Here is a 17009-nt window from a genome sequence, read left to right on the forward strand (position 1 = left end):
TGTGGTGATGGCAGCAGATCTAGTGTTATCACTCTTTAGAGAAAGCAGATTAGAATTGGGTTAGTGTGCCATTCTCACTGCTTACTTGAGGACACTTGGAAAGGGATCAGATCAGCATTCCTTGTAAATTGATCTTTATAACCAAAACGGTAAGAGCCTCAAGCAAGGTTCCCTTTTTCTAGGTGAAACTTTTCCATTTCAGGGGTAGGGAATTATGGGGCTGAGAATACATTTCTTAATGCCAGATAAGGCAAAAAAGCCACCAGTTGCTTCGCCCTTTCCAAAGGGAATGCATACATGTCAAGGAGAGGGCATTATACTGGCAGCAACTGACTTGAAGACTAACTGGGTATTGAAATGTATTAGTATATAACACAGGGAGAGGGGAGAGGCTTATGAGGGGGTCCGCATTAGCACAAAAAGCTCCTTTGCAAAGGAGCAGGAAAATCAGAACTTAAGAGAGGATCATTAAAAAGAAAGTTGATGGTACCCTAAGTATTCCTAAGCCCACTTAAACATGTTTAGTATCTGCCACGTTGGAAGTTTGGTTAATACATCAATTTGGCCAGAGCAGTAAATTTCAACAGTGGTTCCAGAAAAGCTTTGGGACCACCTGTAGTTATAGTAATCACTAGCTGGAAATGAGACAGATGCAACCTTAAAAGAAGGATGTAGAACATCAGGGGAGTGCTTGAGATGTTGGATGGGTAAGGGAAGGAAGGCGCCTAGCTGGGTGTCTGTTCCTTTAATTCCAGAGTCAGGGTTTCCAAACCTTTCCTAGGGGATGGAAATGCGGATGAACCTCTCTAAACTCAGTTCCTTTGTCTTCACTTCTCAAACCTTTGCACCTAGAGATCAGGGTTCTAAATTTTCAGAGGTGCAGAGATTAAGGGAAATCCTTGACGAGGCACAGGAAAAAATCCTCTGGCATAGAAATTGTACTGACCCTTGGGCTAAGTTCAAACATGCACACAAACCAATTTAAACCATCAGTGTGTGATTCTGGTCTGACACACAGAGAATTCTAGGTCTGCATGAAAGACTGATAAGGATGCTGTCCCCACCGCACACAGAGAGAGAAGCTCTGTAGGTGCCTCTTTATTAGGTGCTGGCTGTGCATTTCCTCATTATTCTATCTGGATAACTTTCTTTTGCCTATTTTATTTTTCCATATCTCCAAGGAGTAGGTTCAATGTAGGAAAGAGGATGAAACTCAAGTTTCTTAGCAATGATGACAGAGGTCTGGTGAGTAATGAGGTTGAAGGAAGATTAAATGTGCTTCTTTAAAAAAATTACTTGTGAATTTTAAAGATCTCAAATTAGAGCCTTTAAATGTGAATATAAAATAATAAACAGATCTAAATTTCAAAACTATAAACTGGATTTGATTTGTCCATGTTGTTAAGGGCTTGGATTCTTAAAGGTAAAGGGAGTCATGGGGGAAAAGACAATACTAACAGTGTCTATAGAACATCTCTATAGAACTAACATAAACTTGAAAAAGTTAAGAGGCAGTAAGTGCTGAAAAAGTTAAAATGGTAAGTGACTCATTGCTCTTGTACTTGTTTTGATGAGCAACTTCTAAGTTTTGCAGTATCCTCAACTGTCTGTGACTCATTTTATTTATCCACTGGTAAATATTCAACCAGGAAAATGCTTGTACTTGACTCACGTCCTGTAACTTCTAAAGATAATGGAGCAGATACAATACAGACATTTTGCTTTTACCAGGAGATTTTAAATAAAACAATGTGAAATGCTCTGGCTAATCTGACAATTATTAGGTCTAATGTTTTGCAAAACAGATGATGTTAACCCTCCCTTTTAAATAGCATAATTGAAGGTTTTTATTGGATAAGACTCAAAATATATTCAAGTCCTGGGATGCTGTGGGTAAAAAGCTGAGTACTAACAGTTCATTGAGAATCCTTCAAAGGAGGGCTAAAAGTATAATTTAAATGTTTGAGGATCAACGGGTAAAAAAATGTAGCTGTACCAACTTCTATTTCAATAAATATATGTTTCCTATCTTAACTCTTCCTGGGTTGTTAAAGAGAGCTTCACAATTTTTTAGCATTGCACTCAGATGATAAACACCTTATCTTTGCTCAAATGATTTTAAAATGAACCTTTTTGTGAGAACAGAGCTTAAAGACTCTAAAAATCTCATACAACATGTAAATGAGTTCATTTTAAAATAAGAGCCGTGTAACTCTGTGTCAAATTAAATACTTCTTTGGCCAAAGAAGAGGTGAATACTTCTTTTATATTTTTATAAAAATATAAAGGCAAAACCAAAAATAAACAAAAATGCCACACAACCCACTGAGGTATATGTATAGGTATTTCTCAGAACAATAAACTGAAGTATACCTTCTGGAAAAGTAGCTCGGTAGTCTACAGATTCATTTGAAACCATTTCTGTAGTTGGGCTTACACTTCGGGCACTTACAAGCCTATCCAAATGAGGAGTGTGTACTCTTGCATCATAGCGAACTAATTCACTGCCCAGATCTTAAAACAGAAAGAGAGAAAGAGCTCGTTAAAGACTTGGCTATCATGGATCCCAGTAGTCTTTGACCCAGTGACCAGAACTCATGGGTTTTATGGATTGCATAAGACCGCACACATGAATCTATGACAATTTTAAACTGTAACGACTGTATTCTTAAGGCAACTCCTTTAAAACAAACAATAACCAAAAAATGTACCTTTAATTTGCTTTCTCTTTTTCAGCCACAGGAAAAGCCCAAGTAATAATAAGAGTATTATTGATATTGAGACAACACCAACAATCAGTCCTGTGAAATTCTGATCTGGTTGAACTATCACTTTTCCAAGGACGGTTGAAGAAATTGCTTGCTTCCACTAAAAATGACAAATAAAAGTCAGAATTTAGTCATGATAGATACAAAATACACTACACAGTTGAATCACAGTCTCCCTGGGCTCAAAATACTACCTGGTTATTACCGTTCTAGAAGTAGCATAACTGCCTTCAGAGTATTAAGACATTCCTCAATTCTGTTTCAGTGTTCAAATAATTAGGGGCTACTAATCACTTAAGTACTTACATTATGCATAGCTGCTTGTACTTATAACTAGGTATTAGGGGGTAAAAAGATAAAAATCAGTCTCTGACCTTGAGGAACTGAAGTATGAAAGGGAGACAAACACAAAAATAAATGATTATAGTACGCTATGGTATGTACTGTAGAAGTATGAACATATAGTAAGAAAAAGAGACAACAGGACATTAATTCTGTCCTGGAGGGTAGGGTAGAGGACACAGGAGACTCCCCATAAGTAGTAATCATATTATTATTATGATGGGATAATAAAGTCTCAGAATATTTTTATTTCAGTTTTGATACATAGAAGTCTTTGACGTTCCTTCCAGCTCTAACATGGTATGATTTTTAGGATTTCTGGTCCTTTTAATTCCAAACTCTGATCTCATGATTCAGCCTTCTTTTTTTTTTTTTTTTAAATTAATTAATTAATTAATTTTAGTTTTTTTTGGCTGTGTTAGGTCTTCATTTCTGTGTGAGGGCTTTCTCTTGTTGCGGCCAGCAGGGGCTACTCTTCATCGCGGTGTGCGGGCCTCTCACTGTTGCGGCCTCTCTTGTTGCTGAGTACAGGCTCCAGACGTGCAGGCTCAGTAGTTGTGGCTCACGGGGCCAGTTGCTCCGCGGCATGTGGGATCTTCCCGGACCAGGGCTCGAACCTGTGTCCCCTGCATTGGCAGGCAGATTCTCAACCACTGCGCCACCAGAGAAGCCCCAGCCTTCTTTGATTTTTAAATTTTTTCATACATTCCCATTTCATAACTTTTTGGAAAACTTCAGGAACCCTTTAAAAATCACACATTCTTGGATAAACAAAATGTGGTATATCTATACAGTGGAATATTATTCAGCCTTATGTGGTGTATCTATACAGTGGAATATTATTCAGCCTTAAAAAGGAATGAAGATCTGACACGTGCTACAACATGGATCAACCTTGAAAACTTGCTAAGTAGAATAAGCCAGACACAAAAGGACAAATATTATATGATTTCACTTATACGAAATGTCTAGAGTAGGCAAATTCATAAAGACAGAAAGTAGATTAGAGGTTACCAGGGGCTGGGGAAGAGGAGGGATTGTGACAGTACTATTGAATGGTTCCAGAGGTTCTGTTTAGGGTGATGAAAAAGTTTTGGAATTCGACAGTGGTGATGGTTGCACAACACTGTGAATGTAATTAATGCCACTGAGTTGTACACTAAAAAATGATTGAAATGGCAAATTTTATATGTATTTTACCATAATTTAAAAAATAATGTTATACACCTAAAACCATTGAACTGTATACTTTAAATGTATAAACTGTATGGTATGTGAATTAATCTCAATAAAGCTGTTAAAAAAAAAAAGAATGAAAAAAAAATCACTCACTCCGGTTTCCAGTTATATGATTTAGCTGTTTACATGAAAGAAGTTACTATAAAATAGTTTAATTCTTATTTTACTTCATCCAGTGCATACATATTCTTTTACTTATGGGTCTCTGCATTTGAGATCACCGTAGCGGGCAGTAGTTTGTTGGCTCTGGCCTCTTGGAGTGGTGAGAGGTGGGGAAAGGGCCCTATTGAATGTGTCCTTATCCCTCCTGAGAATTACAGAAAATTTCGGCAAGAACGTGGCATGATGGAGAGGAGCGTGTCCAGTAAGGACTTTTGAGGTCTACCCTTTGAAGCTTGGGAAGGAGACAGTGCAACAAAAACCTCACTATTTCTAAAATAACAACTAAGAAGCAAGGCTGAGATGATGAGCTAAAGCCAACAGACAAATGAGCTTTAATGATTTATGTCAAGCCTGCAAGTGACATAATTATGCTGGCATCTTTATTTACATCATGAGAGGAAAGCAGGAATCCCACCTCTATATTTAGTTCGCTGTTCAATTTCAGCAGGTCATTGGGGACCGTACATAAAACGGCTTCAGAAAGTGACTGTATATTCTCACAGCTCTTATTTCCAACTTTTAACACTTCACCTTTAACTGCTTCAGGGTCAATATCGTTTCCCTGGAAGAGAAAAAGAAAAAGGAGCTTGTTAACACTTCACAGTTTTGCAGGAATGCAAACAATTTTGAAGGAATATAAATATACTGCAAACACAGGCCATGTTGTTTACCAAGGCACATGATTTTCTGACACTCATTTTTTTTTTTTTTTTTTGAGGTACGCGGGCCTCTCACTGTTGTGGCCTCTACCGTTGCGGAGCACAGGCTCCGAACTCGCAGGCTCAGCGGCCATGGCTCACGGGCCCAGCCGCTCCGCGGAATGCGGCATCTTCCCGGACCGGGGCACGAACCCGTGTCCCCTGCATCGGCAGGCGGACCCTCAACCACTGCGCCACCAGGAAAGCCCATGATTACATTATTTTGAACAATTATATAGTTACATGAAGGCGTTAAAAACATTGTTCAATTTGACATATTTAGTTAATTGAAGTCACCATTAGGTATTTAAAATATCACTGTTTTGTTGAAGAAACCAATAATTAGCCTTGGTAAAGAAGTGGCACAATTTCTCATATGAAGACTTAATGAGTATGGCTATTTATTTATTATTTTAAAAATTTATTTATTTTATTTTTATTATTTATTTTTTGGCATTGGGTCTTCGTTGCTGCACGTGGGCTTTCTCTAGTTGCGGCGAGGGGGGCTCTTCTTTGTTGCGGTGGGCGGGCTTCTCACTGCGGTGGCTTCTCTTGTTGCAGAGCACGGGCTCTAGGTGAACGGTTTTCAGTAGTTGTGGCTCGCGGGTTCTAGAGCGCAGGCTCCGTACTTGTGGCGCACGGGCTTAGTTGCTCCACGGCATGTGGGATCTTCCCGAACCAGGGCTTGAACCTGCGTCCCCTGCATTGGCAGGCAGATTCTTAGCCACTGCACCACCAGGGAAGTCCAAGTATGGTTATTTATTAAAAAGTCATTATTTTGAGGGGAGAGAGATATCAAAACTTATTAGCATTTTTCTTAGGGACAAAGAGCAGCCAGTAACAAATACAGTACTGCTCCTTTGTTTCCCACTTTGTTTTACATGACCTTTAACACTTGGCAAACTAGTTTTACATACATTGTCTCATATGGATCTCGATACATTGCTAGGTCAAATATTATTCTCGGAAAAGAAGCTGGAAGAAAATACTTCTTTCTAACATGAATTTGGAGTTAAAAAAAAATGGATATAGACAAAGTCTATCCTTACGATATTTCTAGAGGCAGTATGTGTACTCCATTGAACCAGGTCAGCCCCACAGGGCAAGTCAACGTAGAAGCACATAAATCTAATAAGTCACCTTGGGGCTTCAAATGACAACTTGTTGGTTAGGACTGAGGAGGGCTAAGGCATTGGCTCACATACTGGAGGAAATTCAGGGAATGACAAAGGAAAGAGATTAAAGAGCTGGAGGGCTTGATTTATGAGGGAATGACTAAAATGTATCTTGCTTGCTTAGATAATGATGAAGGCTGGGGGAAGGGATGAACATACTGCGTTTACATTTCCAATACTCCTTCTTTTAGGCTCAGGGCTCCCTAGGATGTTGCATAAAAGCTTATCTAAAACAAAAACAGGTCACAAAGCTGAACAACGAAACCCCTTTTCATTTGTGCCTACTAAGAAAGGCATAATAATTAGTGACTTACATAAGAAATTAATATCAGCTTTATATGTATAGTGATTATTTTATTTTTTTAAAATTTATCTTATTTATTTATTTTTGGCTGCGTCGGGTCTTTGTTGCTGCGCGAGGGCTTTCTCTAGTTGCAACGAGCGGGGGATACTCTTAGTTGCAGTGCACGTGCTTCTCATTGCGGTGGCTCCTCTTGTTGTGGAGCACGGGCTCTAGGCACGCAGGCTTCGGTAGTTGTGGCGCACAGGCTTTGTTGCTCCGCGGCATGTGGGATCTTCCCGGTCCAGGGCTCGAACCCGTGTCCCCTGCCTTGGCAGGCGGATTCTTAACCACTGCACCACCAGGGAAGCCCTGAATAGTGATTATTTACAAAATTTACAATCCAAGATATCAAAAAACTGATACTGGAAGCCCACTACTATATAACAGAGGGGACCAAATCAGGAAAAAAAAAAAGGTATAGGCTGGTTTTTGTCATTTAAAATAAACATAGCTTTATCGAGCTGTGGAAAAAAATGTTTATGTTTAGAAATTTTATTATTTACTTTTTATTATTAATATTAGCTATTATTAAATAGTAGAACATATTTACAAAATTGGATTAGTTCTTCAGTCATTAAAACAGTAATACATAGGTTTTTAAATAAAGCAAAATAAAAGGAGCTTTCTGGTCTTTAATCCCCTATGCCAATAGAGCAATTTAGAGTTATAATTATCTCATTTTATCCTGCAAAGATACTTCCTTGAGGTAGGTATTATGGTCATTCCTGCTTTACACATTGAGAACTAAGGTTCAATAAGGGACTTGGTCGTGAAGCAAATCAGTTCCATTTAATACAAATCTACTTATCATCTACTACTGTGTGTTAGACAAAACTCTATAATATAAAGATGAGTAAGAGTTTCTTCCCCTCACTGTAATGTTTAAATGAATATATTTCTAAAGTGAAAAACTGTTACTCCTCTGTCATATCAGGATGTCCCTTGTCCATTTCCTCTGAACTCTGGCCAGGTATGACATGTTTCTATCTAGGACTCAGGCCTGGGAACCCATGTCTGAGCTGGTTACAGAGCAGAGCAGATAGGAGTGGAAGTGGGTAGGATTTGAAAAATAGCATTATAACAGGCAGGGTCTTGCAAGTTTTCATGACTTCAGGGGGCCACAATGTTGAGTCTGGGAAAGTCAGTTAAGGCCATGGAGGGGATGGTAGCAGGACTCAGCCAGGCCACGGTCCAGGGAGGCTGGCAATAGAAAGTCAGTGAGGTGGGGTGGTGGTGGAGGGACATTTCCACTTTATCCAGAGGATATGAGCCCCCTCAGCTTGGGAACTAGGCCAAAGAACCATCACAGAAAGCTTTAAAACTAACTCCACAGGACATTAACAGGCATTTGGGGAAAAAAGTTCCCAGGTCTTTTGAGGAAAGCTGGATGAACCAAAATTAAATTGGTTTCTTCATTGGCTACTTGGGGCACTGGGAAACCACAGGTGCTGTCTATGTGCCCTGGAATATGGGTTTTTTTCCCCCACAGAATGCATATTAAAGTGTGTAGCACAGGGAAATACAGTTGACCCCTGAAAAACGTGGGGGGTTAGGGGCACTGACCCCCGTGTAGTTGAAATTCCACGTATAACTTCACGGTCAGCCCTCTGTATCTGAGGTTCTGTAACCACAGATTCAACCAACCATGGATCACATAGGACTATAGTATGTATTTACTGAAAATAATCTGCGTATAGTGGACCTGCACAGTTCAAACCTGTGTTGTTCAAGGGTCAACTGTACTAGTTTATGAGCACCATCAATAAGAATAGGTCTTGACACTGGACCAAATGACCTCTAAGAAAACAGCCTTTCATTTCTACCCTGTCTGGAGACAGAACTGGCCTCACGGTGGTTGTGAATGGGTTTGGGCCTACAATTGCAGGTATCTTAGTCAGAAGTGGGAGGAAGACAAAACTCTAGCTGGCTCTGGGCAGCAGGTAGACTGAGTTAGCTCAGAACTACTCTCCCTTCTAGATCCTTCTGATGCCCAGAAACTGACACAGGCCTCTAGCTGAGCTCTCAACCTTTGATCTTATGCTCCTAGTATCGTAGCCTGAGCCCCTGTTCCCTGACTTAGATGATCTTCCTGCTGCTTTTCCTGTTTTAGCCAACTTCTCCAAACTGGACTTCTGAAGCATCTCTATTACCATGTATATCTATATGCTCCAGAATAAGATGAAGCCCCAGGGCAGTGTCAGGCAGTCCTAGTTCCAGCATTAAATACTGTGCTTCTCTAGTTTCCATAAAATATGATCATGAACAAAGAGTCATATAAGATAATTAGGAAAAAATTCAGGGCTTCTTTCAACAGAATTGACTTTTAGATATTTTTAGAGTTTAGAGCTATTTCACTTAAAGGATTGTACAGCTATCCATATACCGTATGATAGAAAATTTCTCTATTATGAAAGGTATTTTGGTATTCATGAAATGAAAGTTAATATGAAAGCCTTTGTAATGTAGTGGAAAGAAGACCAAATTTGGAATCAAGAAATTTGAGTGTGAGCCCTAGTTATGCTGTTTGCTCCCTAGATGACCCAAAACAAATTACCTAATCTTTCTAAACATCTGTTTACTTATCTACAAATGGGGATGATTATCACTGACCTCCCAACCTCTCAAGTCCACATGAGTCTCAAATGAAACAATATATGTCAAAGTACTGTGTTAACTAAAATTCCACACAAATGTGAGCTGTTGTTGACATGAACACCGTACCTTAATGTGTACTCCTAAAGAGATGTCTACTTCTTTTTTTTTCCATAGATTTGTTTATTTTTTACTTTTGGTGGCATTGGGTCTTCGTTGCTGTGCACAGGCTTTTCTCTAGTTGCGGTGAGGGGGGCTACTCTTTGTGGGGTGCGTGGGCTTCTCATTGCGGTGGCTTCTCTTGTTGTGGAGCATGGGCTCTAGGCGCAGGGGCTTCAGTAGTTGTGGCTCGCGGGCTCTAGGCGCAGGGGCTTCAGTAGTTGTGACTCGCAGGCTCTAGAGCGCAGCCTCAGTAGTTGTGGTGCACAGGCTTAATTGCTCTGTGGAATGTGGGATCTTCCCGGACCAGGGCTCGAACCCGTGTCCTCTGCATTGGCAGGCAGGTTCTTAACCACTGCGCCACCAGGGAAGTCCCGAGATGTCTACTTCTGATGGCCACTGTCCACAGCTGGTGCCTAAGCCTTGGATATAAACTACCTCCCACATTAATGGGGTTTCTGATTCGTCCTGAGGAATGACTGATCCCCGATCTCTATTATGTTCTCTTGATCCAAACTTGGCTGACCCTCTTGGCCATGGTGTAATCATTACACCAACTATTGACTAAGCCAATTCTCACAACTAGGGCTGGAAACTATCGCAGTCTCTTTTTAGCCAAGGAATTCTTGTATGCATGGCTGCTTGAGGAGCACGAACTCTTCCTGGCAACAAGAAGCAAATCTCACTCTAAACACAATTCTCTCCATAGTGTTTTCACTGACGGAATGCAAACATACTTCACATTCATGTTTTGAATGGTAATTGAACAAGCACAACATGAAATAAAATGACACCCTTTCTTTTGATAAAAAACAGTTCACTGCTTGTCCAGAAGAGGCTTTTTCTTTTCTTTTCTCTTGCTTTATGTTTCTTTGTTTCTGCCCTCAGAGAGGCAGAGGTTTTAATGTGATCAACTTTAGAAACTGATAAAGGGTTAAATTGCTATCACACAAAGATTCTCTTATACTAGATTTCCTCTTACACATATGTAAAATGGAATATGGGAGAAGACTGAATCATGACACCAAAATAGTCCCCCAAAACTGTTCCTTTTTTCCCCAGATTGCCACTCTGTGACATGACAGGTGCTAGACCCTTGTTAGAGAAAAGAATCATTCTGTATATAGGCAAGAAAAGAAAGTCTCTTGTGTCTGTTTCCAGAGGCCTCTTGGGCCAGGTTGGGAACAGCATTGAAAGGCTGAGGATTATGTCAAATCATACTTTTCTTGGTCCAACAATTTTGTAGGACATTGAATAATGGGTATGTAATTTACAGAAAAAGGAGTTTTCTCCTCCATATAAGACTGCTTGAAAGGGTAGATAAAGAACCATTCTTCTCTAATCCTTCCATCATAGATACAGGAACAGAAAAATAGAGTTTATCTGGGTGTAAAAATATTTGCAAATAAACCTTTGTTTTCATCAAGAAAAATCAAATGGAATCTTTCAAATGGCAAACACAGTAATTGTTGAAAGCAAAAGGTCACACTAGATTAATTTTATTGGAAAAAAAAAGAAGTGATAAAAGCTCTTTCTCCCTTTCTAAAACTAATTAAAGAAGCAGATGAAAGAACTCTGCTATGGTAAACATGCTGTTCGTTGAAGCAGGCTTCCATTTAATTTCACGCTGGGCTTGCTTAATTATTGTACAAAACACAGTTGCGAGGTTAGTAAACTTGTATGAGTACGAACGTGTGCATGGGTTTGGCTGTAGATAAAATCTTGTTGAAAAAGCAGAAAAATTTTAGTAGAAACATATTCTTACTTAGATGGAGATGGTCTTTGGGAATTTATATTACATCTAAACAAGGACTATCGTATTACTTTGTGTTTGTTCATATTTGCATTCAGGCTATCTTTCAGGGGGAAAATCCTGCATGCCTAAAACATCATGTTGAAGCATAAATATTTTGTTGTTTCTAGAGACTGGGGCTACAGATAATTAAAGTTTTGATCATTTTGCCTCTTTTATTACTATTTGAAGTAAAAGTGACTGAAGCAACATAAAAGAGTTGTATTCTAGTCTTCGTTTTGCCACGATTTGATCACTTGTCAAACCACTTAACCTCTCTGGGTTTTAGTATTCTTTGTTTGCAACAGGCTGGGTTAGAAAACATGATTTGCTATTGTCCAATCAAATTATATTTAGAAGCTAATATATTTCTGAGGTAGAGGAAATCCAGCTCCATTTATAAATCAGCTTAGAGATAACCACACCCAGATACAAAATTCCAAATTAGAAGGAAGTACAGAACTACAATTGATGCGTTTACTTTCATGACTCTTACCTTTTATCTTATAATGAGCACATTTAGGTGTCCAGGGAAATATATAACGTTGGCAGAATAATACATCATAGGCAACTTTAATGGATTTGTGTCTCACATTTACTACTTTTTAATATATACACAAGAAAGAGTTTTTAAATGCTTCATTAAAAAGCAGTTTGTGATTATACATACCTTTTAGTCTTATGTCAAAAAGATTTGTTTCTCAGAGCTTAGATATTTGCCGATGTAGTAGAAGATAATGACCAAGTACAATTTTATTCACATAGCTATGAAGTCAATTAGGTGCAAGCTGATGATTTGAGAGATGATTTTAAGCATTTCTTACCTTAATTTCCAGTACATTTTTACTGCCTATTGAGATCATCACTGGCTTTTCAAAAGGCTTAAACACAGGATTATGTACATAAATGAGATCAAAGTATTTGGAATGGATCCCATCTAACATGAAAAAGGCTTTGGTTTTCAGGGGGAGTTGTAGGTTCAGCTGTTGTAGTGAAGGAGTTGTACAGCAGATTATCTCCGAATTAGAGCGATGCTGACATGCCTATAGTAAAACACAATTATCCACTGTAAACAGAACATAGCTTGACAACATCAATAGCAACTTTCACATTTCACTGTTTCAGACAATCAATTGAAAATGTACAATTTTGAAAAAAATCTACATTTAACTTCCTAATGTTGAAGAACACATTTCTGGAAACATGACAGATGTGATTCTCTAAACAACACGGTCTTTTTTTTTTTTTTTAACATCTTTATTGGAGTATAATTGCTCTACAATGGTGAGTTAGTTTCTGCTTTATAACAAAGTGAATCAGCTATATGTATACATATATCCCCATATCCCCTGCCTTTTGAGCCTCCCTCCTACCCTCCCTATCCCATCCCTCTAGGTGATCACAAAGCATCGAGCTGATCTCTCTGTGCTATGCAGCAGCTTCCCACGAGCTATCTATTTTACATTTGGTAGTGTATACAGGTCACCTTATTAGTGTGTTTTAAGCTATCAATTACTGAGTGCCAGGTCCTGTGCAAAACACTTTAGTACAAGGTTGGTCTCATTTGATTCTCACAATAATCCTATGAGGTAGGTGCTACGATTACACACATAATTACAGATGAAGAAACTGAGCTTTGCAAGCTGATGTCATCAGACCAGGTCACACAGCTCTGAGTGGCAAAGCAGGGAACATAAATCCTAGGCCACTGACCCTAAAATTCACATAACTCCCACACTGGATGGCTTCTGGCTCACTTTGTATTCTCTACTGATAAATCTTTTCCTATGCTATTTTACAAAGGCTCTGTTATTATTATTTCATGCCCTTTCATCTCTCATTTCAAATCTTCCTCTTTGTAATTCTGATTTATAGAAGTTTGGAAAATGTGGTTTCCTCTTGATTGTGCTTAGACTAAACCACCAACACAAAGTGGCACATTTAAGGTTAAATGTTTGCATTTTTTCCCCCAAGGAAAAGACAAACAAGCAACAACATCCCTCATATTTCCTTTTCTTTGACAAGTAGAGTTGGAGATAAAACAATTACCTATGCCCACAATAGAAAAAGGACTCAGGATATACATAAAAAGCACAAACAAAATTGGATATTTGATATTTTCTTTTAAAAATAATTTAAAAAATTATCCTACATTAAAAAATGTGTGCTATAAGCAGATAAAGAAAACTGATAAATAGATATAATATGAATAAAATATTACTTAGTTTTGTATCAAATCCATATTATAATGCTAAAAGCTATTCTATCATCTTGAAAGAAAGGAAATGAACAATTTTACTGCTATTACGGTAATTCTCTACGTAACAAGAAATTTGAAAACTATACAATAAACTGCTGGCTTCTGGGACATAATGCATATTAACAAATTAATATGCATTTTGTTAAGAAGGTGATTAGTATTTTTATTTTAAAATATTTGAGTTCGTTAGGCTTAAAAATTATTGTGGCTGGATTGGTATATCTAAGTCAAACCTGACTAAGAGTTTTTCTCTGTTAAATAATGAATGGGTTCAATTCATCATGGTCAGCTTCAAATTCTATAAGAAGCAGGGAACATGGAAGGAACACACGTCTCTTTAAGAGGTTTTTCACAAACAATAGTCAAACAGACCCACTGAATTTTTCATTCCTGTCCAATTTGAATGCATTGTTCTATTGTACTAATATGTTTGTGGCTAAAATAAGAGAAGTTTACATTTCCAGATATGTAAACAGATAAGATTTAAATCTTCTACCATTGTTTGAATCTTCCTTGGCACATCTAGGAGGTTTTAATAACTATTTGATTACAAATGAATGAATGATGCCATATGTCATCATAATGCTGGTGAGGAAGAAGGAAGAAAACTTAGCCATTATTTCAGTAACGCAGGCTCGGTGTGAATTAGATAAACTAATAAGTTCTCAGATTTCTACTTTAAAAAGTCACATGCCAACACCAAAGAGGGTTACTGTTATTTTTATAGGTTAATGAAAAATTGCTATGCCTGGCTGTGGAGAACCGATGTCCTTTAAATTAATAGCGGCGGTATTCTAACTTTGTTTGTGGCCATGTGCAGGGATTGGTTTCAAAGCTCTCTACTTCATACGGTGACTCCCTGGAGTACAATCTCTCAGAAATGTTATAAAAATCTAATAATACTCTTTAGAGGTGATGCAATGTGGCTGATTGAGAAGGTCAAGAAAAATCTCATTTGAGATGACCTTATTGTTTGGTGATTTGGCTTGACATTTTTAGCCCCAAATTGGTTTTTGTAATTAAAGCACACTGTGGTCTTAGCCTTCACAAAATATTGGATAGGAATCTAAAAGGAAGTGCTGTAATTCAATCTATTGCCTCCCCAGTTAAGCCCCTGCTTGAGAGGGGGCACTTAGAACTTTCATTCTAAGTTGCGTGTACAAGTCCAACTAGATTATGGATATTTTATATCAAAGAAAAACAAAAAAAATATGAAATCTTTGTAAATAACTCCAACCTTCCTAAGGTCTGAAGTAAAACTACCATTTTAATGTGATGTTCCAAAATTGTTAGAGCACAAAATAGGTCAATCACTTTTAAGGAGGAATTCAGTTAAATTCTGATTGACCTTGCAAATAAAAGAAAAAAGGTGGAGAAATACCAAACAACATACACAATCTAGGACATAAATATTCTAACGGTCTTTCTCATTATTTGATAACATGCTAACCAAGGCACAAGAGGAATGGTAAGAAGCAGGGATGTGTAAGAAAACACTGTACCACTTAGGAAGACAAGGATGCTGTGGCAAGATTAGAGGCTTTACCCAAGGGTTTTATTAGAGCAAAAGGGTTGATGTTCTATGGGATATTAAAAAAGGGAGGATAGGGAAATGCAATGGCCTGAATGATTGCATCCTCCCCAAATTCATATGTTGGAAGCCTAATCCCCAGTGTGACTGTATTTGGAGATGGGGCCTTTGGGAGGTAAGTAGGTCATGAGAGTGAAGTTCTCATGATGGAGTTAGTGCCCTCATAAGAAGAGACACAAGAGATCTTGCTGCCTCTTTCTTTCACCTCCATGTGGGGATACAATGAGAAGATAATCATCTGCAAACCAGGAAGCAGGCCCTCCCCAGACAGCCAGATCTGCTGGCACCCTGGTCTTGGACTTACCAGCCTTCAGAACTGTGAGAAATAAATGTTTGTTGTGTAAGCCACCCAGTCTATGGTATTTTTGTTATAGCAGCCTGAACTGACTAAGACAGGGAATGACGTGGTTTGCCCTTGTACTGACTGTCTTTAAAAAACACTGCCTCAAGTTGATAATCATTATTTGTGTCTAAATATTATGTGTGTGTGTGTGTGTTTTATAATGTTAGCCTGAGACTAGATAATTTTAGTTGTTGTACAAAAAATACTATTTGACCCATGCTGCAAGGAAGATAACTAGCAAACATTAAAGGCAAAACTGAAATGTCTCTGCTACCCTGAAAGCTGGTGGCAGAAGCAGAGATGCTGAGCTCTAAGCACAACTATCACTCAGAGGACTTACCACTGTAAAGTTCCTTCCTGCTTCGTGCACATTTATTACCATCCTCAGGATACTAACTGAATTCAGGTTTTTTCCAACACCTGTTATTGTGCTCCCACCACTGGCAAAATAAAATAGGAAAATAGCAATATTGAGAGGTTCTTTCTCTATCAAGTATTTTAAGAGAGAAATTAAATTAAATCACACGTACTGACTGCAAGTTATAGCCACAGCCAAAGTCAAATGAAAGTTCAGTGGTAGTTTTTCTTTGGCAATAACTTATTTAACTTGAAAATGTTTTAAAAGTTCATATTTCATAAGCTGAAGAAATGTATTTGTCTTTTTATTCACAAAATATGCAAAAGAAATATTTTTTCCTGTCTGAAAAAAATACAAAGGAAAAATGAACTTAACTGTTGTTGCTAGACTGATAGAATTAACAGAAACAAGGCAGACTGAATTGGGTCCAATGAGATATTGATTCAGAGGGAGTCTGGTATAGGGAAAAGCTGTGTGTAAAGTAGGCAGGGCAAAAATACACTGAAGAATGAAGAGAAAAAGGTGATTCCACTTTTAGGCACTAAGGTTAGTATAGAATTAAAATGTACATAATATAAGTGCATAAATATCAAAACTATGATGTCCAGCTAAACTGTTTTAATGAAATTTATTTAGAATAGGATAAAATGGCATGAACTAGCACTGATAAGGTCAAATTGTACTCAGAGCCTGAATGTAGTTTTCACTCCCGAATTGGAAAGGTAGCCTTCAAAAAAAATGCAACAGTATCAAATCCAGAGATAAAACTGTCTTCCTTTTGACTATCTGACAGCCAGTCATACTCATGTTCATTATTTTCTTATACCCATCAGAAGCTTTTACTTACCTAACAAAAGATTTGGTGGGATGTATTTCATAGACAATGGGGTCTTCCCGGTAAATGAAGCTGTTCATCTCTCGGTTGGCTAAGTCAATTTTCAATTTAATAGGAAACTCAGTTGGAGTGCTTTGGGCTGGGGTATAACATTCGAGAATACTATCTGAAACACTGAACAAAAAAAATTAAGAAAATGGACCTTTGCTATTAGAGACACACATATATTAGAATTATATACATAAATCAAAAGGGTATCAGTCAGTGGCTCCTAAGTGGGAATTTTCTGATGTGGTCTAGAAAAAAACTCTTTCTAATCTAGAAATTGTAGTCAATTTACAATTGACTGGAT

At 38.1% G+C, this 17009-nt stretch overlaps 1 protein-coding gene across 1 annotated transcript in view; it reads right to left on the bottom strand.

Annotated features, from left to right (window-relative positions):
• The window catches only part of MET (MET proto-oncogene, receptor tyrosine kinase), a 128359-nt gene that overhangs the window by 21664 nt on the left and 89686 nt on the right, over positions 1-17009 (bottom strand). Inside the window, exons 9-14 of the mRNA XM_030857616.2 lie at positions 16670-16831; positions 15805-15904; positions 12095-12313; positions 4927-5073; positions 2712-2868; positions 2374-2514 (exon numbers count right to left, since the gene is read on the bottom strand). Coding sequence (XP_030713476.1) covers positions 2374-2514; positions 2712-2868; positions 4927-5073; positions 12095-12313; positions 15805-15904; positions 16670-16831 — 926 coding nt within the window. The remainder of the gene's footprint in view (positions 1-2373; positions 2515-2711; positions 2869-4926; positions 5074-12094; positions 12314-15804; positions 15905-16669; positions 16832-17009) is intronic.

The sequence above is a fragment of the Globicephala melas genome, chromosome 9 (assembly GCF_963455315.2).
Source record: "Globicephala melas chromosome 9, mGloMel1.2, whole genome shotgun sequence".
NCBI classification, from domain to species: Eukaryota; Metazoa; Chordata; class Mammalia; order Artiodactyla; family Delphinidae; genus Globicephala; species Globicephala melas.